Here is a 21,375-nt window from a genome sequence, read left to right on the forward strand (position 1 = left end):
GCAGTGAAACTGGTCCCAGTTAATAAACTGCTGGTGCAGAACGCCACTACAGACACAGTTCAGGCCCGCTGGTCGTCTGTCAGAGGCGCCACAGGATACAGACTCACCTGGTCATCATCAGGTAACAAGCGCTGAGCTGCTTCAATATTAAATGCAGCCTATTTAAAAGCATAAATGCTATACATATCCCTACTTTCATATTTCCGCAGAGGGACACATAGAAAACGTGAACCTGGGAGACAACTTTAATTTCTACATGGTGCAGGGCCTGCATGCTGGCATAGAGTACACCATCACTATCAACCCCATCTTTGTGGACATTGAAGGACCTGTTACCTCTGCCAAAGCTAAGACATGTGAGTACTACAGGTGAACTATAAGGGACCGTTCACACAGGACACATGCTTGCTTTCCAAAACAGCTAGATTGAGCCAACACAATGGAACCGGGGTTTCAATATATGTTATTTAACTCAACACAGTGTCTTAAAAACATCTAGACATTAAAAATAGTGCAGACTGAGTGTGAAAAGCTACAATACTGCTAATAAATCACGCCACGTATGAAGATGCTGATGCTCTCTCTCTTTGTCTCAGTGGAAAGCAGTGCAGTACAGACCCTGAGAGCGTCTGCGGTGAGCACTAGCAGCGCTGTTACCTCATGGAACGGTGTACCTGGAGCCACAGGCTACAGATTGGCCTGGGGCCCTACTGCAGGTACCTATATAAGTACCTTTTTTCCATCTCCTTGTCCTCCATTTGGCCGTTCTCCACTTTCCAGTTTCAATTTGTAGTCTGTTTCCCTTTTCATTTCCTCTCTCTTTCTGATTTATAGTCTCTTTTTCATGGAAGCGACAGGTTGGTGACAACATGAGGTGTCGCTGTGCCGCCTCATGACTCATGCCGTCAACTTTATCTGTGTGTTTAAGAGAATTTGTGTGTGTGTAAGTTTGGGGCTCTGTGTGAGAGAAATGAATTGATGGCACCTCAGAGCACCTCCAAAAGAAGAGTCTTTGAAAGTGACTCCTTTCTGTCACTGTGATGGGCTGCGGGGCATCTGCTTTAAAAGAACGACCTGGAAGAACATTCTGATGAAGGAGAGCTCTGTGACTCATACCACACACTCTGACACATACATACAGATGAGTCTGAGGATGAGTTAATGGAGAAAGGGGAGAGAAACGGAGGGAGAGAGAGAGACAAAATTAGAAGTTAGATGTTTAATATTTTAAAAAATTCTTGAAACATGAAAGTAAGATTTATTTTTATTATTTATTATAAATTATATATTTTAAATATAAATATACAATGTTGATGTGTATTTGTATGAATTATTATACAAATATAAATATATAAATTTTATTTATATATATATATATATATATATATATATATGCATTTGCATTTAGTCATTTAGCAGACGCTTTTATCCAAAGCGACTTACAAATGAGGACAATGGAAGCAATCAAAATCAACAAAAGAGCAATGATACGCAAGTGCTATAACAAGTCTCAGTTAGCTTAATGCAGTACACGTAGCAAAGTTTTTTTATTATATAATTAATAAAATGAAAACAGATAGAATAGAAAAAGAATACAGCAAGCTAGTGTTAGAGGCCTTTTTTTAGTTTTTATTAATTGTATAATAAATCAAAAGAAAACAAATAGATAGAATACAAAAAGATTAGAGAAGAATAGTGTTTTTTGAAGAAAACAAGCAGTTAGTAAATGAATGGAGTGCAAGTCTAAAATGGGCAAGTTTTTTCTTTTTTTAAAGAATAGAATTAGAATAGAGAGTGCTAGAGTTAGAGGGTCAAATAAAGATGGAAGAGATTTTAGCCGATTCTTGAAGATGGCTAAGGACTCATCTGCTCAGCAATAAAATAAATAAAATATGCAATTTTATTATTATTGTTATTTGCTAAAATATATCAGTATGAGACATAAAAAATATTAATATTACTAGAATAAAATGTGTATATACACACACACATTATTATTATTAAGATATTTTTATTTATATATCACCAAAAAAACTATAATTAATATACATATTAAATTAAATTTAAAAGAAAATATTATAGTATATATTAAAGAATGTACAAAAATGTAACAAAAATAAAAATAATTATATATATATTATATATATGTGATATGATATACAGTGGTGGCAAAAATTATTAGAACACTTGACATATTTAAGAGGTTTCAGTTGTTTTTTGTTGAATTGGCCATTACAATACCCATAAAACAAAATATTGCTGGAACTACCTGTGACGGAAGGAATCTGCTGGAACACTGAAAATGATGGACAGACTCCTCAAAGTCTGGAACTCAACCCCATCGAGCAAATTTTGGGCGAGTTAGAAAACAAACTGGACAGATCTATAGAACATTCAAAGCCTTTGGCTTGAGTTGCAGAAGGCATGGGATAAGATTAGTGTTGAAGTTCTCAGGAAATATATTGACACTGTGCCAGAGAGATGTGCTGCTGTAATTGCTTGAAAAAGTGGACACACCAAATATTACAGTTAAAAGTAGATAAAAACAGTACGACCCACTTCATCTGATATTTGTTGTGCTCAGAGCAACCATCTGCATGTTTTGTGAACATTATGAAATGAAATAATGTTTTGGAGGCAAAAAAAGTCAATATTTTCAGATCAGGTGTTCTAATAATTTATAATAATAACTTTTTTTGCCATTTATATATATTTATTTGTGTGTGTTTGTGTATGTGAAGAGTTCATAGGGAGAGATCGGCCCAGGCAGTTGGCTCTGAATGGCAGCACTACGGAGTATGTTTTGAAGAATCTGGTCCATGACACAGAGTATGTGCTTTCGCTTTATGTTCTCTTTGGTTCTGCGGTTGGTCCGGGCATCACCGCTACATTCAGGACCTGTGAGTGACCCGACACCTTGTCATGTTTCCTTGATAAACACATTCTGACAGTGATTATTTATATATTTGTGCTTGTTGGTTGGGTCTCATGTCATAAGTTCTGCTCCCCAGCGCCTCTCGGATATGTCTCAAATTTTAAAGTGACATCATACACCAGCTCGTCCATCGATGTGGAATGGAGTCCTATTGTAGGGGCCACGGAGTACAAACTCACCTGGAGTTCAGGTGAAACTAGTTTTTAAAACCCTATACTAAATATCATGATACAACATTGAATTTGTAATAAATCTGTCTAGTTTATTTTAATAAGGCCCATTAAACTATGATATATTCCAAAAGGTTTGACCATGTTGATGTTCTCTCCCAGAATTTGTGAGTCCTCAGAGTCGGTATCTTGACCGCAGCATTTTACGGCACAGCATCACTGGTCTTCAGCCACAAACCCTTTATTCTGTCAGCATTCACGCTCTCTACAGCAACACAGAAGGACCAGAAATCACTCTCTCACAGCAAACAGGTACTGTTCACTACATTGAACTTATTCACAGATTCACAAAAAAACAAATAGCCACAGTATTTGATTTAACCTTCTTTGTATAGTTTCTGGACGTGTTAACTGTGTCCTTCTGTCTCAAGACACCCAAACATTCATTTAAAAGAAGATTCTGAGTTCATTACAAGTTAAGCTCAACTGGTGTGACATAATGTTGATTAATACAAAAATAATATCAACTTGTCTCACCTTTTCTTTAAAAAAAAGCAAACATCTGGATTACAATGAAACACTTACAATGGAGCCAATTTGTAAACATTAGAATACTCACCATTTCAATAGTATAGACATAAACAATGTGTTAACATGATTTTAGTGTGAAAAATCACTAACATTTTAGGTATAACGTTATATCCAATTTTACATCTTCCTTTCCATGACAAATTAACTCTGTAAACCTGAAACCCTTAAAACAGTTATAAAACAGCTTAACATCTGAATACACAAGTTTTAACAGAAGAATAAATATGCTTTTATAAAATTATAAAATTCACGTTTCCTCCAAAAAATTGTCCCATTCACTTCCATTGTAAGTGCATCACCATACCCATTTTTTTAAAGAAAACAAAGGACTAGTTAGAGTTATTTCTGTGGTAATAAGCACACTGAAACCCGGATCTTAGAATATTCCTTTAATATGCTCTTATTTTTGCTTATTTCACCTTTTCACACTTACAGCCTCTTCATACTGGTCCTTTTATTGTTGTCTGTGTTGTACTAAGTCTTCCACAGAGTTTTATTTTGTTTCTTTTACTCTGTAGGAAAGCTGTACCAACAAATCTTGACTCTTTTTAGTCCGTTTGGACTGCTCAGTTTGGCTCTGTGTCTTCTTACAATGACAACTGGTCGACAGGCACATGTCATTTATCAAAGCCATAAGATGAAAACTCTGCTAAGTTAATTAGGCACTTCAGACAGTCGGGGTCCGGGGATATGGAGATGTTCCTCCCATTGTTCCAATGAGATTGAGGGATATCATGAGATTGATTGATAACTCCTGTGTTTGAGCCCCCATCTTTAGCAACCACAGCTGTATAGAGCAGTATTTTTACTGAAGCTCAGTCTGCTGTCAGCTTCACAGTTTCACAGACAGCACTGTGAAAAGCAGAAAGCGGCTGCATTGCACTTAAACACTGTATAAAAACTATAAACACCAAATAACATCACCTATGTATATTTAATACCATAAAATTATTTATTTAACCTGTTTTGACTTGAATATGCCATACATATTGGATTATAATTCCTCAAGAGTCATGTTCTCTGGATTTAATATCTAAAAAAAAAAGTTAAATATTTGAGTGAATTTTTAATATGAATAAATTAAAATTTAAATAAAACATGCATTTTAAAATAGAACAAAACAGTAATATGTATGTTTGAATTATTTATATCAAAACTAGGTGTTACTAATTGTTTTACCTTTATGAATTTGCAGCCTCTTTGACAGACTCTGAGCTGATTGAGACAGTTCGTGAGGTAAAAGTTGTGGACATTGGAGCCAACTCATTCAAACTGGCTTGGAAGAAAACACCAGGGGTCACTGGGTACATGATCACTTGGAGTTCTTTCCATGGTGGGTACCAGCAGTCCTCATTCCAATCCATTACAATTAACACTTGATTACAATCCATCCATCATCTTTACTCTGCTATTCTGTGTTTTTCTCTCAGGTGGAGAAAAAAAGAGTGAGGTTGTATCTTCTTCTGCCACGTCCTTCACCATCACTGATCTGCCTGCCAGTTCTGCATACAAGATCCAGGTTTCTGCAGTGGTCAGGAGCAAAGAGGGAAGTCCAGTAATGGTGACCGCCCGCACATGTAAGTCGCTTTTAATATTTCAACCTGCTTGTTTTCATGTCAATGTGCAACAATAAGTATTTGAATTAATGTTGCTGTTGTGTTACAGTGGATCTGCCCAAGGTGACTGGATTCAGTGCTCTGAACACCACCGACAACAGCACTGTACTGAACTGGACCAGTGTAACTGGAGCATCTGGATACCTGCTTTCCTGGAGACATATATCAGGTCAGAAGCATTAAAAAAACATATTTACTGACAGACTGCACCTTCATTTACACACATGACCTTCAATGTGTAAAAATATCCTAAATATGCATACATATATATATGATATATAATCCATGGTAATAGAGATATGCAAAAAGAAATAAATAAATAAAATAATAGATTATTTATACATCATATATTATTTTATTACAGTAGCTTAAACTAGCTGATAACTGGCTTTAGGCTCTAGCATTGCTCAGATGGTTTAGAACCTTTTATTTGTTAATGAGTGTTGCTAAATAGCAGGGAAAAACTAATTTCAGATAATATAATCCATGGTAATAGAGATATGCAAAAATAAATAAATAAATAAAATAATAGATTATTTATACATCATATATTATTGTATTACAGTAGATTAAACTAGCTGATACCTGGCTTTAGGCTCTAGCATTGCTCAGATGGTTTAGAACCTTTTATTTGTTAATGAGTGTTGCTAAATAGCAGGGAAAAACTAATTTCAGATAAGCTCTTGTAATAAGAGTTCCTCTCACAAAAGCCGTTTTGCCTGATATACAAGACATAAGAAAAGAGAATAGACAGCGTAGATAAGGTCATGAAAAGATCTGCGATTCATTCATGTTATCTTCATGACGTCAACAGGGTCTTCTAATGAGGGTGTGCTTTGCATGAGCATGAAGGTTATGAGGAATTTAAAAGTGGACTTTAATTTTAGCTTATGACACATAAGACACAGAACTCAGATTCTGGAAGTCGCTGTGTCCTTGAAGTGTTTTAAACTGATATAAGAGAGTTTATGGCATCTCAAATCTGTGGTAAAATGTTTATTTTTATTTTTTTTTTGCAGACGACAGACTCTCCCAGATGTTCCTGTTTTTTGTTTCCTACACCTGTGCTGTCACATTCATGCTGACATTATTTTGTCCTAATGCAATTGTCTACAGACGACAGACTCTCCCAGATGTTCCTGTTTTTTGTTTCCTACACCTGTGTTGTCACATTCATGCTGACATTATTTTGTCCTAATGCAATTGTCTATCTATGTTCTGTGTAGAGGTGGACATCTCCTCTGATCTGCTGAGCTCTGGCTTCACCTCCTATAAGATCCGAGATCTGCTATATGGCAGAACCTATATATTTTCCATCAGACCGCTTTATGGGGAAGTGGAGGGTCCGGTCACAACCATCACTAAAAGGATATGTAAGTCTTATCTCTGCAAATATCATTAGCATTATAATTTTTTTTAAATGTTGCTATTATTTATTTATAATGTTGCACTTATATTGTAAGGCATGATTGATGTATTAGACACATCTGGAGTAAATTTTGTTCTGTGTTCATAAAAGAGTCTGTCTTTGTGCTGAATGCTGATTAGGGAAGGGAAAGTTTTTGAAACTCATTATGTTGGAAAGTTTATTTTTAAAACACACTTCTGTTCAAATGTTTGGGGTCAGCAGTGTGTGTGTGTGTGTGTGTGTTTAAGTAATTAATACTTGTATTCTGCAAGGACACATTAAATTGATCAAAAGTGATAGTAAAACATTTATACATTTGCAAATGATTTCTATTCCAAATAAATGCTGATCTCTATATCTTTCTATTCACCAAAGAATCCTGAAAAAAAATTATCACGGTTTCCATAAAAAAATATTAAGGAGCACAAATGTTTTCAAACATTGATATTAATAAGAAATGTTTCTTGAGCAGCAGATCCGCATATTAGAATGATTTCTTAAGGATTATGTGACACTGAAGACTAGAGTAATGGCTGCTGAAAATTCAGCTTTGCTATCACAGGAATAAATGACACTTTGTTCATATATATTAACATATAAACATATTTCACAATATTACTGTTTATACTGTGTTTTGGATCAATAAATGCAGCCTTGGTGACCATATGAGACTCCAAATCTTTGAACAGTGGTGTATAGAAAAAGCAAAACTGGTTTGTTTGAGCTAAGGACTTTTTATGATTGTCTTACAGTGGGATCTCCTCGTCTCATTCCTGTCCAGAGCCCTACGCCGGCCCCTGTTTCTGCTAATACCAAAATCAATGACTTGCCCTTCCCCACCACAACCAGAAATGCTCGCACCCCATTGGTCAAAGCCCCCAGCGCACCCACTACCACTCAGAGACTCGCTGTGAGGCCTCAGATCATTACTGGCCAAACGGCTTCAGCACTGACCAGAATTACCACAGTAAATGACCAAACCACCCTGTCTGTCGAGACACCTCCACCTGGACCAGGTCATTCCGATTAAACTGGGTCTTAATCTTTTTTTTTTTCTTTCAGTTTTCAAGTAAAATGTTCAACTTAAAATGTAAAAGCTTCTGCTAAAGTTATGTTTTAAAGAGGTCTTTTTTTAATCATTTTAGATATTTTCCCTGATATCCATTTAAAATGTGATTTAAGGTTTTATGCACCAGAAATATTCATTGTTTAGTTTTCATGCCCTTTTCCCACCCTCTCAGTGACCCTTAGAATAAAACAGGCTGCTTTCATTGTTTTGCCTTTTTGAACTTGTCAATTCTCCATTTGCATGTAAAATTTGAAACTATTTCTAACAGGCGTTACATTGTCAGCTTTACATCTGTGCTGAAATATATCACACAATTAAACTGTTAATAATTGTTTTTCCATAATATGATGCCTTTAAGAAGTGTAGAAATGTTACTGCACTATCTACACAATGTAAACCTATACAATGTGAATGAATTGTGTGCTTCTTTCTGTTAGTGTGTGGCAGGGTGAAGGCAGATATTGTGTTTCTGGTCGATGAATCCTGGAGCATTGGAACTAATAACTTTGGCAAGCTGAAGAATTTCCTGTTTAGAATCGTCACCTACTTCCCCTCTATAGGACCTAAAGGAACACAGGTAGGACATGCTAATGCGCTATACTAAATTAAAGGCTTTCCACCTCATTTGGGACGATTCTTTGTCTTAGTCACTAAATCTATAGTCTCATAATAAGTACAAACATCTAATGTGCTGTAAGTGTGGATTAAACCATCTCATTAACTTGCCTTAGATAGCAGTAGTTCACTACAGTGATCAGCCCAGGATCGAGTTCAACTTTAACACTCACAAAGACCGTAACTCCGTTTTGAGAGCACTCCGTGAAGTCCGCTACGGAGGGGGGAACACAAAAACAGGTGCACAAACACATTCAAAGATTAAAACTTGTTAATGCTAAATATTAGGGTGATGTCTTATTTAAAATGTGATGATTGTGAATGTGTGTGTAGGTCGTGGGATCAGCTATGTCCTTAGGGAGATGTTTCAGGAGTCTTTGGGTATGAGACAGGAAGTCCCTCACATGTTAGTGTTACTGACAGACGGGAGAGCACAGGATGACGTAGAGCCACCGTCCAGGATAGCACATGCTCTGGGTGAGTAATATCAACTGCAGTGCAGGAATAGACAGATATTCGAACACAACTAAATGTACAATGCTGTTCAAAAGTTTGGGGTCAGTAAGATTTGTTTAACGTTTTTGAAAGAAGTCTCTTCGAAAATACAGTAAAAACTGTAATACTGGAAAATATTTAGTGCTGTCAAACGATTAATCGCAATTAATCGCATCCAAAATAAACGTTTTTGTTTACATTATATATGTGTACTGTGTATATTTATTATGTATATATAAATACACACACATACAGCATATATTTTTTTCATGTTTATACATGTATATATTCTTATGATTATAATTTATAATATATATAAATATATTTAATATAGAAACAACATATTTTTCTTAAATATATACATGCATGTGTTATAAACATAATAAATAAACACAGTATACACACATATATTATGTAAACAAAAACTTTTATTATGGATGCGATTAATCGCGATTAATCGTTTGACAGCACTAAAAATATTATTGTAATTTAAAAGAACTGTTAAATTTGGAAGCCTTTTTCCAGCTTATTTTATGAAAAGTAAAATTATAAAGGTAATTCTGAGTTTATATTTCACAATTTTTTTCTCACAATTCTGAAAATTTATTTAAAGTTGATTTTAATTTTTTATTACTATTATTTTTTTTATTGTAACTTTTGAAAAATGTAATGTGTCCTTCCTGGATAAAAGCATTCATTTCAATTTTCTCTCAAAAAATACAAAATGTACTGACCCTAAAATTCTGAGAGGCATCATGTGTTTATTTACTTCATCATAATTTAGTAACACCTTAGTATAAGGCCGAATGAATGAATGTTTTAATGTATATTTGTGTATTAGGTGTCAGTGTGTTGGCCATCGGCATTGCTCATGCAGATATTGAGGAGCTGAGGACCATCGCCTCTCCCACCACTTACAAGAACATCTTCTTCGCCAGTTATTTCGACGATCTTCCGACCATCGAGAGAGAGTTTATCAGCAGCATCTGTAGCGAGGCCTTACAATCAGAGTTCAAACAACACGATGAGGTGGGCCGTGCAGATCCGATTGTGAGTATTATTTTCACAATACATACTGCATAAGTCAGATTTGTATTTGTCTTTGTCCTAGTCTGCTCAACTGGATACACCTACAGATGACCCGGAAGCTCTCAGTAAACCAGAAGGGCCCTGTCCTCTTAGCTGCAAGGTAAACACTTCCTCTACATCCTCACTACAGCTGTCACACCATGTCTTATATGAATCCTCATTCCCGGTATGTTGTTGTTCACAGGGTCAGAAAGGAGAGAAGGTAAGTGGCAATTGTGTTATCATGTGTTATTGATCAAATAATTATAACTGATGATATGATTGTATCTCATTTCTCCACTGCAGGGCGATGGATTTGGTCATGGTGGCCTGGTATGTTAGACACCAGCAGACCGCTATTTCTTCATTTCTATATTTCCTTCTCGCTAATCTCAGTGGCTCGCCTCATTCTGTTTGAACTCTGACAGACAGTCTTTCTCTCTCGTTAGGAATATTTACCAGGCTAACATCAGTATTATTATTGCTAGTATTAATTAGGGGTAGGGGTTAACAATATTATCATGACAGATGATACATGGCATCATAACTGTGAATTTTGCATAGTGTTATTTTATTTTTTTTATAGTTTTATTAATATTTTGAATTCGATTTTTAAATATATTTTCCGTTTTTATTTGACTTTTTGTTTACCTTCTATTAATTTTGTTTTGCACAGTGTTAAAATTATAAAGGTAATTCTGAGTTTATATTTCACAATTTTTTTCTCACAATTCTGAAAATTTATTTAAAGTTGATTTTAATTTTTTATTACTATTATTTTTTTTATTGTAACTTTTGAAAAATGTAATGTGTCCTTCCTGGATAAAAGCATTCATTTCAATTTTCTCTCAAAAAATACAAATTGTACTGACCCTAAAATTTTGAGAGGCATCATGTGTTTATTAACTTCATCATAATTTAGTAACACCTTAGTATAAGGCCGAATGAATGAATGTTTTAATGTATATTTGTGTATTAGGTGTCAGTGTGTTGGCCATCGGCATTGCTCATGCAGATATTGAGGAGCTGAGGACCATCGCCTCTCCCACCACTTACAAGAACATCTTCTTCGCCAGTTATTTCGACGATCTTCCGACCATCGAGAGAGAGTTTATCAGCAGCATCTGTAGCGAGGCCTTACAATCAGAGTTCAAACAACACGATGAGGTGGGCCGTGCAGATCCGATTGTGAGTATTATTTTCACAATACATACTGCATAAGTCAGATTTGTATTTGTCTTTGTCTTAGTCTGCTCAACTGGACACACCTACAGATGACCCAGAAGCTCTCAGTAAACCAAAAGGGCCCTGTCCACTTAGCTGCAAGGTAAACGCTTCCTCTACATCCTCACTACAGCGGTCACACCATGTCTTATATGAATCCTCATTCCCGGTATGTTGTTGTTCACAGGGTCAGAAAGGAGAGAAGGTAAGTGGCAATTGTGTTATCATGTGTTATTGATCAAATAATTATAACTGATGATATGATTGTATCTCATTTCTCCACTGCAGGGCGATGGATTTGGTCATGGTGGCCTGGTATGTTAGACACCAGCAGACCGCTATTTCTTCATTTCTATATTTCCTTCTCGCTAATCTCAGTGGCTCGCCTCATTCTGTTTGAACTCTGACAGACAGTCTTTCTCTCTTGTTAGGAATATTTACCAGGCTAACATCAGTATTATTATTGCTAGTATTAATTAGGGGTAGGGGTTAACAATATTAGCATGACAGATGATACATGGCATCATAACTGTGAATTTTGCATAGTGTTATTTTATTTTTTTTATAGTTTTATTAATATTTTGAATTCGATTTTTAAATATATTTTCCGTTTTTATTTGACTTTTTGTTTACCTTCTATTAATTTTGTTTTGCACAGTGTTATTTTAGTATTATTTATCTACTTTTATAGTTTGTATTCATGTTTTGATCAGCTTTTATTTTTATATTTTCAGTTTTCATTTTAATTTTAGTTACATTTTTAGTCATTTTATGTGCTTTTGTCATTGTTATTAGTTTTTAGTTTTAATATTTCTAAATAGTTTAATGTATTTTTTATTTCAGTTTCAGTTTTATTTCAGTTAGTAGTTTTAGTGCTCAAACTCATTTCACTTTGTTGTCAACATTTCTCATTTTCATTTCGTTTTTAGAGTTTTTCATCTAATATTTACAGTAATTTTATTTCATATATTTTAATGTTTTTAATAATCTTAGTTTTAGTTAACGATTACAACACTAGTTTTGCACACACAATGTCTAAAGAAAATGTAAAAATCTAGTGTCTTTCTTGCAGTATTATTTTAAGAGCATTTCTTTTTTTTAATGTTTTTCTCCTGATATAGCGACTCAAGCAAGGCCCGGGGCATTATGATTCATTCTCTCTAAAGGTCAAAGGGGAAAAGGGTGAACGCGTGAGTACATCCAACATCTGAAGCGCTCATGCCGTTCCACAACACAAACTTAAATAAACATAAATAAAACACCCCCTCTCTGTCTTCATAATTACATGTTGATGTTAATGTTAATTACTGGAGCGTTTAATATTTAAACCAAGCCATTCTGTTAATGATGAGATTGTTTTTGTGACTCGGTTGTTGTTTTAGTAGATTAAAGGATTAAATCTAATTATTAATATCACAGATCTCTCTCTGTACGGGGTGCTATTCATACTTTGCTTTTTTTTCTTCCTGTTATCTCTTTGAGAAGGCGACACATGAAAGCACTTGTCATATCAAAGCGACTCTTTTAAATAACAAATGAAATGTGACAGGTCTTGCTAACAAGATCAGTATTGTTATGATGTTTCATTATTTATTTGTGTGATGTGTATCAATGTGAATGTGTGGATTCATATTGCTCTATATTTGCTTTCAAAGTAATATGTGCACTGAAGATGTTCTGTTGTTATATTTGAGCAGTACCAAACAATTTCTGTGTATTTGTGTATATTATATAAGATTGTACTATGTCTGTATCATTCCCACTTTGCATTCATCAGGGTCTTCCCGGAACGGATGGAATTCCGGGTTTACCAGGACGACCAGGTAGAACTGGACCTCCTGGTTCTCCTGGACAAAGGGTAAAGGATGGATCGAAATTCAGTCTAATACAGCAAAAATATGTAACAAATGTAGCTTACTGAGAAGAATATTGTTGATTACAGTTGTGAATGTGCATAAACAATCTCTTAATCTGATTCAGGGGGCGCCTGGAATTCCTGGTGACATGGTAAGTGTCCTATTTAACATTTCACTATATAAAAACAGTGTAGGTGGTGATATTTAAATCGGTATATTCCTGAAATGGTAGTTAGTATACTTATTTAAAACATGTACAGTATGTGATGTCCTATAGTCCTTTGTATATCTTAGTAGGAGAATTGGGAAAGCTGCAATTATCTTTGAGTGATTGACAGAGGGAGTAATGAGGAATGATTATGGCTAGTCAGTGTATTTGCCCCCACTTTCTTTTAAAAGATTCACCCACTTTTATTAAATGTCTCACGTTTTAAACAGTTTGTGATTGTGAAAGTGACTGTGACTATCAGACCAACCTTTTCTTTACATCTCTTCCTATTTCTCTTCTTCACAATCTCAGGGGCCTCCTGGTAATACTGGACCTAAAGGACAGAGAGGAGAGAGAGTAAGTTTAGTAATTGCCAAGCATTTGATATGTTGTATAGTGGGTTTTTTATTTATTTTTTTATTTTTTTCATGTAGGGTGAACCGGGCTATGTTATGGGAGGTATGGAGGTTCTTCCAGGACGTAAAGGAGAACCTGGATCCTCTGTAAGTGATTGTATCATACTATACAGCTGTATTAAATTGTTTACATTGCATAATATGCAACTAATCTACTAAAAATTATAACTGCATTTGGATGCTTTTCCCCCTTGATTAAAAGGGCCCTCCAGGTGCTCCAGGGGTCCCAGGGGTATCAGGTCCTCCAGGACTCCCTGGTTTGTCTGGGCCTCCGGGTTCTCCTGGACTCTCTGTTAAGGTTAGTATGAAATATGAGGAGTATGCACACATGTCTATATTTTAAAAAAAATCACCTCATGTTAGTTGTTAAGGTTTTTACTGTATGTATATAAGATGTAGCTTCAATGCACAATGTAAAGTTACAATACAAGTCCATACTCACATGCAACGTGTGGTATTTGCAGTATTTTATGGTTTTTCTTCCTCTTAGGGTGAGACTGGAGAATCTGGTCCTAAAGTAAGTCATCTACTGCTCAATGAACAATTTACCATTTAACATTTTATTTAAAATATACATGCAAAATTCGTCATAAATGTGTGATTATGATGCTTCTCACATTCTTCAGGGTCCACGTGGAAAACCGGGTCAGAAAGGAGAAAAGGGGGAGCATGGAAGTAATGTTAGTGCATGCTTTAAGACTTACTTTTTTAAAGCTACTCTGTGTATTGTTTATTAATTTTTTCGATTTAATACTAAAAATACAAACACTTTACTATCCCAGATTAATATGTAGAAACAGCTAGAAGTATACCTCAAAAAATATTTTTCGAAGTTGTAGATAAATAAAACAAAGATTGTTTGTGTAGAAAATACTATTTCAAAATTTTCTGTTTTATATGCAATTTTTATTAATTTTTTTTTGCTAGAAATTTGCAAATTTTCTTGAATGTAAGCCATTAAGTAGGTTGTGTTTTAAATATTATAAAATGAAATAAGTAATTAAATCTTGTGGATGTGTTTTCCTAGGGTCTACCAGGTTTACTAGGACCAGTGGGAGTGGATGGACTTCCAGGACTTCCTGGGCAGAAGGGGGAGAAGGTTTGAGAATATCTAAAAGAGTTTCATGTGTAATTTTGTGCTTTCAGCAGTGTTATAAAAGCTATTTTAAGCAACGATTTCCTACAGCTTGCCCAAGGCAGTTAAAATGCATAAATTAAATCTCTCTGCTCATCTGCCTGCTATCTTTATGGAAGTCTCATTGTTTGTAGAGCTGTAAAAAAAAAAAAAAAAAATTGCCCTTCCTCTCTGTCAGGACTGCATGAAGCTAAAATTAGTACAGCTGGTTGTTTGATTGAATTTCTTTTGTGTTCATCATAAAGGGAGAGGAAGGTATCGGAATTCAGGGTGTTCAAGGTCCACTTGGGCCAAAAGGAGAAAAGGTATGTGTTTCTGATGAGTTATATTAGTATTTCATTAAACGTATGCATGGTTCACGGTGAAAAATCTGAAGGGTAATTATTAAGTCAGTGCTAATCAATTTTTCAGGGTAATACAGGACTACAAGGCCCAAAGGTAAGTATGTTGCATTTAAAATCAATGGAGCAGAGTAAAAGACATTTGTCTTGTGCAATGTGTAATTTGTAGTTTCCATATTCATCCAAAGGGCGAAGTAGGAATCCAGGGAGTCCAGGGAATCACAGGCCCTCGGGTTTGTCAAACTATACACAACCATTTCAGCATCGAAGTGTTTCGTCTGTCAATTCGTGCTGTTAAATTATGTCTGTCTTTCACAGAGAATCGCCATGAACCTTTTAACAGATGTCAACCTTAGATGCAATTTTGTTTAATAAATGTTAAGTGCTTCATAATGGCAGGGGTGTTTCACTGTTGTTGTGTTTTTGTCTGTGTTTAGGGGAAAAAGGGTCTTAAAGGAGATCAAGGAGACAAGGTATGACTTTACACAATTTAGTCAGGCACATGTCTTTCTTACTGCTCTGTTTTAACCGATTTGCTCTTTCTCTAAATAAAAAAAAAAAAAACAATCACATGAAGTCAGTGCTTTTGTCTAGTACTGCTGCTGCTCTGTATTTAATAACCTGATCCATAATACATCCTACTTGACTTTTCAACATGTTCAAAAATGTACAGTCAGTTCAGATCAGGTCAGAATTTTGTTTCATCATTGAAATATGGAATGTTTTTAAACATCAAATGCACTAAACATAATCATAGGATGCTTCTTCTTAATTAAAAGATGCTCTCTGAAACATTTGATTCTAATTGGTCAATTCTGTCATTCTGTTTTATGTTTTATGATACTTAAGTGTATATTTTACTGGGAAAGTTTGAAATCTCTTGTATCACTCCTCTGGCTCTTTCCTCTCACATAATAGTATAATCTCGACTCAAATCAATATTTCAATGTTCAAAAATGTACAATCGGTTCAGTTCACTAGTATCGTGGTCAGAACCCTGTTTCCTAATTGAAATCTGGAATATTTTTAAACATCAAATGCACTAAACATCAACGTCAGCTTCTTGCTAATTAAAATATGCTGTCTGGAATACTTGATTCTGTGGTCAGATATTTTTGTTTTATGACATTTCTGGCTCTTTCCTCTCACATAATAATATAATCTTGACTCAAATCAATATTTCATGTCCATTGATTTGTATATTTGGTAAGCAGTCATGTTAGAAGTTGGATCATGTATAGTCAGCTAGCTAGTCATAAAAATAAACCTGTTCAGGATGATACAAGACCTGACCACCTTCTCATGTTTATTTTACAATAATGGCTATCTGATGGTACATTCATTTTTTGCAAGTAGGTATTATTTGTTTTCAGTTACATAAACTACAAATAATAAATCCCTCAGTTAGCCTAATCAACAACTTGCTTTGTTTGACAGGGTGAACGTGGGGAAATTGGACCTATCGGGCCTCCAGCAGTTGCAGTAAGTCCATAACTTTTACCTGTTCACTTCCTTGAAAAATAGAAATAGCAGCTGCAGGAAAAGGTCAGATGTGTGATGAACCAGTTAATGGATTTAAATCACTGCACTGCACAAATGCTTTCTTAAAGTCAAATCCTTATTCGTTTGTTCGCTCTTCAAACTCCTCCACTCTGTATGGTGCTGTCGAAGTTCTATTAAGAGCAAGGATGAGCTGTAGATCTTGGGGGAAATTAAAAGAGTCGATTAAGAAAAAGGAAAAACGCCTCCTCTCTGCTCTCTGGCCAGTCATGGACTCCAAAATACACATCAAACTAAGGATCCATTATCGACCTGATTAAAATTGCGAAACATCTGAATGGAGATTTCACCAAATCATGAGACGGCAAGAGAATTACACACATGAAACATTAAGAAATACTATATTGTTATATCCTTCACATGCAACCTTGCCACCGTGTGTCCATTTCTGGCAAATCAGATTTTCAGTTAGTTTCAAATTAAACTTCTGCAGTCATTATTAAACCCAAGGCTTCAGAGAGGAGATCAAGGACACTCTCCAACGATTCGACTCCTCATTATCCTTGGTTCCCTCAGAAACACTATGGCATGATAAAACGTTTGGTTTAGAGCTCTAGCGCACTCTAAAGATGCTCTCAGAGAGCCCACACTAGACATCTAACATCTCTCAAAGCACCTGAGGTCATTCATATTTGCTGAATACTAATTTCATAATTCTTGCAATGATTAGAGGGAAAGTTTACTTTCTCTTTTTAAACTTTAGGGCTTCCCTGGAGCTGCTGGACGAAAGGGTGATGAGGTGAATCTAAACTATTTTCTTCGTTTAACCAAATCTAGTACTTCTAATAAACTACACTGCCCAAATTTTGTGGACTTCCCCTTCTAAATAAGGAGTTTAACTTATTTCAACTACACCCGATATCTAATAAGTGTGTGTAATCAAGCATACAGCAATGCAATCAGCCAATGTTTCAAAACCTACCTTTTAATTGTCCCTGTTATTATTTGATCTCACATTGAGCGTCAATTATGTGTAGTCAATTAATGCATGTAAATTTTATGCAGTTTATCACATCAGCACTTACAACTGTCTACAATTAAACAGTGTGGGATTTGTATTTCTGTGTTTGATTCACAGGGGCAGCGCGGCCCTCCCGGTGACCCAGCAAAAGGGGTAAAACTGATGTCCCAGAATGCCTCAGTGTCTCATCTAACACATTTTTGGTTAAGAATAGACTATTGCTAATAATTCCCCTCACATTTTAGATACTCGGTCCTCCAGGGAAAAAGGGTGCCAGGGTAAGATAATCAAGAATTGGTTTCAAAATGTAAAAAATGTCTTAATATGTGAACAACTGTCTGCACCAAAGCCAGGTCACCCTTGGGTTTTACATCCCAGCTCATGAATGAAATCTGACAGTTATTTCCCCTTGGGTTTCCCTCAACTGCATTGATGAAAACAAGCAGTGCATCCAGCACTTGGACAACTTAAACACGGTTAATTACTGCCATGAGCACAGATATGAAACTAAGAGCTCCCTCAGGTCTGCTTGTCAATGAACACAAAGGAAAAAAAGACTTATAGATTATAATAGATTGCAAAAAAACACTCCAGGGGTAAAATTTATATGATTAAAAGTTTTTAAGTGATGCTTCTAAATAAACCAAACTGAGCTTAAGCACACCTGCCATATTGGTTGTTGGTAGGTTTTGTATTATTTCTAATGGTCATAAGCAGAGATATTTAAGCTTGGTTATCTATTTTTCTCCCTGGACTGTGTGTAAAGGGGGATGTTGGACAAGTTGGGCCACCAGGACCACAAGGAATCAAAGGAGATCAAGGTGATAAAGGTGAAAAGGTAGGTGTATGTTTGCTGTTTTGGATGTGAAAGTATAATTAATTGTATATATTGATTAGCTGCCAGTGTGAATGTACTGATGTGTTGTCTTCTGGGTTTTTGAAGGGCAGTCCTGGATTTGGAATCCCCGGTCAGCCTGGTCCCAAAGGAGAGAGTGGAGAAAGAGTAAGCGTTTATGAGGCTTGTTGGCCTGTAGGAAAGTCTTCACTTCTAACTGTAGGACACAATGAAGAAAACTGAAAAAATGTCCACACAGTAATTTTATAAACCATATATGGAATTGCACTACTGTTTAAAAGTTTGGGTTCGGTAGGATTATTTGATGTTTTAGAATGAATTCTCTTATGCTCACCAAGGTTGCATTTATTTGATCAGAAGTACACTAAAGCAGTATATATTGTATATATATTGCAAATACAAGTACATTTACATTTACATTTATTAAAAGCGACTTACAAATGAGGACAATGGAAGCAATCAAAATCAACAAAAGAGCAATGATATGCAAGTGCTATAACAAGTCTCAGTTAGCTTAATGCAGTACACGTAGCAAGTTTTTTTTAAAATTATATTATTAATAAAAAGAATAGAGCAAGCTAGTGTTAGAGGCCTTTTTAGCTTTTGTTAATTGTATAATAAATAAAAAGAAAACAAATAGATAGAATGCAAAAAGATTCGAAAAAAAAAGATTAGAGAAGCTAGTGTTCGTTTTTTTGTTTGTTTTTAAAGAAAACTTAAATTACTTAAAGTGCAAGTCTAAATAAGTAAACAAGTAAATAGCTACATTTGTTCATAAATTCACATATTAGACAAAAAAAAAAAAAGTTTTAGAATACCCAAAAGAAAAGAAACAACCAATCAAACACTATTTAGACCATTCTGTCTCATTTCTTTTTTTTAAAAATGCAGGGTAATGTTGGACTTAGGGGGAAACCTGGGCCTAAAGTAAGTTTGTTATACTCACATTTACACTCTTGTATTTTAATACCTGTCAAATTCACATTTGTGTATTTTAATACCTGTGGAATTTGATTTGTGAATCAAAGAGAGTGCATAAATGAAATCATTTACATGAACACTTGAACACACAAAACAGGGCAGCGATGGGTCCAAAGGAGAGAAAGGGGAGGTGGGCTTCCCAGGCAACCCTGGTTCTCCAGGACTAAGAGGTAAAGATGTAAGTAAATCCAGAGCCCAGAATGACTGATACAAGAAGGATGGGAGTGTGTGTATATGTGAGCGTGTGTGTGCTATGCATCATTGCACTAAGGATATTAGAGATAGAAGGGTTACTTTGCCATAAAATACCCATTGTTTGCTTTATAATTAATGCTTCATTCATATTAAATTACATGTTCTGCTTTAATGGATTTCAGGGTCTGCCAGGACCGATAGGAGAGATGGGATTGAGGGTGAGAATCAACAACAAGCACAGAGAGACCCATACCTTTACACAATCTTTGTTTTTATTATTTACAGTACTTTAATTGTTTATATACTGAGCTATTATTGATTTAGATCTCCTCAACCTCTCAAAAATGTTACATGTTAATTTAGACATTATTTAGTATGTTTATTATTAAGCTGTTTTTATCTTTACAATGCAGATGATTTCAGGTTTTATTTTTTTACAGGGAGAGTCTGGTTCACCAGGAGAACCTGGAGAGAGAGGTGTTAAGGTATTGTCTCTCTTCTGAACCTCTACTTTCTTTCATTGTTTCCCTCTAATTTTTTCATACGCTCTTTATCTAACATCTCTCTATGTTCAAATCAGATAATCTGTATCTGCCTTGTAATATAACCCTTCCAATTAAAAAACATATTATCCTTTTCTAACACTAGCTATAAAAGCATAAAGTCATAGTCACTTCTCCTCATCTCCAATGTCAGGGGCCTCTCGGTCTTCCAGGACGACCCGGTGACCCTGGGGGAAAAGGCGAGCATGGGAAATTAGGGTTACCAGTAAGCAGCTTCCTTTATTTTACATTCTGTAGAAAGTATTTGATCAATATTTCTCTAAAGCTCTTCCAAAGAGCCAATGAATTATGAACCATAATCGCAAGGATTAGTCAATACCGTTTGATAATGAATGCCCATATATTTCAGGGTCCAGAGGGAAACAAAGGAGAGAAAGGCGAGCCGGTACGTGCTGCTATTAAAAAGCACAAGGATGGTTTTATTTTTATACTCTTTTTTTTGTCAATGTTTCAAGGGACGGTCATGCTCTGTTCTCACATAAGAGAATCTTTTCTTGTCACGCTCTGATAAATTAAAGTGTAGGAGTCACCGTATTAATATTTCATTCTCTGCAGGGAAGGCCGGGACCACCGGGAGACACTCAAGTGAGTTTTACTCTCTTTACTGGGTATTATAATCAAGCAGTTTAACATAAATTAATATGAATGCAATCATGTTATTTTCAGTTGGTTGGTTTGTTACACATGTCAAAAGCTGTCAAGCCTGTGTTGCTCTTTTTTTTTGTCTTTAGAAGCATTTATTTGACTGACTATTTCATGGTTGTCCTTGTTAATGCATATTGTCAGTAACTTCATATTCTCATAATTCTTCTTCCCTAGTTCACCACTTCAGAAAACACCATTCTCACCAGGGCCATTAAGGTAAAAGAAGACATTTAGACATTTTAAATTCTTAAAAATTTACAGATACCAAAAAAAACATGTAGGACCTTTGGTCAATTGTGTATTTGTTGTCTTTAAAGGGTGAACCTGGTGAGCCAGGGCTCCCAGGACTCAGAGGGGAGACAGGACGTCCTGGACCACCTGTAAGTTAGGCTTCCACATTTAATGTACTATATGTATATGTATATATATATATATATATATATATATATATATATATATATAAAACA

At 35.3% G+C, this 21,375-nt stretch overlaps 1 protein-coding gene across 1 annotated transcript in view; it reads left to right on the top strand.

Moving 5' to 3' along the window:
- The window catches only part of LOC107725642 (collagen alpha-1(VII) chain-like), a 61,613-nt gene that overhangs the window by 16,136 nt on the left and 24,102 nt on the right, over window positions 1-21,375 (top strand). Inside the window, exons 10-55 of the mRNA XM_016534982.1 lie at window positions 5-121; window positions 210-356; window positions 597-716; window positions 2,742-2,900; window positions 3,012-3,125; window positions 3,268-3,417; window positions 4,892-5,029; window positions 5,127-5,273; window positions 5,362-5,481; window positions 6,539-6,685; window positions 7,473-7,736; window positions 8,227-8,366; window positions 8,521-8,644; window positions 8,738-8,881; window positions 9,741-9,928; window positions 10,011-10,088; window positions 10,173-10,190; window positions 10,274-10,300; window positions 12,313-12,381; window positions 12,969-13,049; window positions 13,172-13,198; window positions 13,568-13,612; window positions 13,690-13,758; window positions 13,874-13,969; window positions 14,162-14,188; window positions 14,298-14,351; window positions 14,699-14,770; window positions 15,052-15,111; window positions 15,218-15,244; window positions 15,336-15,380; window positions 15,585-15,620; window positions 16,585-16,629; window positions 17,411-17,446; window positions 17,786-17,821; window positions 17,914-17,946; window positions 18,435-18,506; window positions 18,612-18,671; window positions 19,416-19,451; window positions 19,603-19,683; window positions 19,883-19,918; window positions 20,141-20,185; window positions 20,397-20,468; window positions 20,613-20,648; window positions 20,819-20,848; window positions 21,083-21,124; window positions 21,226-21,288. Coding sequence (XP_016390468.1) covers window positions 5-121; window positions 210-356; window positions 597-716; window positions 2,742-2,900; window positions 3,012-3,125; window positions 3,268-3,417; window positions 4,892-5,029; window positions 5,127-5,273; window positions 5,362-5,481; window positions 6,539-6,685; window positions 7,473-7,736; window positions 8,227-8,366; window positions 8,521-8,644; window positions 8,738-8,881; window positions 9,741-9,928; window positions 10,011-10,088; window positions 10,173-10,190; window positions 10,274-10,300; window positions 12,313-12,381; window positions 12,969-13,049; window positions 13,172-13,198; window positions 13,568-13,612; window positions 13,690-13,758; window positions 13,874-13,969; window positions 14,162-14,188; window positions 14,298-14,351; window positions 14,699-14,770; window positions 15,052-15,111; window positions 15,218-15,244; window positions 15,336-15,380; window positions 15,585-15,620; window positions 16,585-16,629; window positions 17,411-17,446; window positions 17,786-17,821; window positions 17,914-17,946; window positions 18,435-18,506; window positions 18,612-18,671; window positions 19,416-19,451; window positions 19,603-19,683; window positions 19,883-19,918; window positions 20,141-20,185; window positions 20,397-20,468; window positions 20,613-20,648; window positions 20,819-20,848; window positions 21,083-21,124; window positions 21,226-21,288 — 3,773 coding nt within the window. The remainder of the gene's footprint in view (window positions 1-4; window positions 122-209; window positions 357-596; window positions 717-2,741; window positions 2,901-3,011; window positions 3,126-3,267; window positions 3,418-4,891; window positions 5,030-5,126; window positions 5,274-5,361; window positions 5,482-6,538; window positions 6,686-7,472; window positions 7,737-8,226; window positions 8,367-8,520; window positions 8,645-8,737; window positions 8,882-9,740; window positions 9,929-10,010; window positions 10,089-10,172; window positions 10,191-10,273; window positions 10,301-12,312; window positions 12,382-12,968; window positions 13,050-13,171; window positions 13,199-13,567; window positions 13,613-13,689; window positions 13,759-13,873; window positions 13,970-14,161; window positions 14,189-14,297; window positions 14,352-14,698; window positions 14,771-15,051; window positions 15,112-15,217; window positions 15,245-15,335; window positions 15,381-15,584; window positions 15,621-16,584; window positions 16,630-17,410; window positions 17,447-17,785; window positions 17,822-17,913; window positions 17,947-18,434; window positions 18,507-18,611; window positions 18,672-19,415; window positions 19,452-19,602; window positions 19,684-19,882; window positions 19,919-20,140; window positions 20,186-20,396; window positions 20,469-20,612; window positions 20,649-20,818; window positions 20,849-21,082; window positions 21,125-21,225; window positions 21,289-21,375) is intronic.

Source organism: Sinocyclocheilus rhinocerous, unplaced genomic scaffold, assembly GCF_001515625.1.
Source record: "Sinocyclocheilus rhinocerous isolate Xijiao unplaced genomic scaffold, SAMN03320098_v1.1 scaffold153, whole genome shotgun sequence".
Classification (NCBI taxonomy): domain Eukaryota; kingdom Metazoa; phylum Chordata; class Actinopteri; order Cypriniformes; family Cyprinidae; genus Sinocyclocheilus; species Sinocyclocheilus rhinocerous.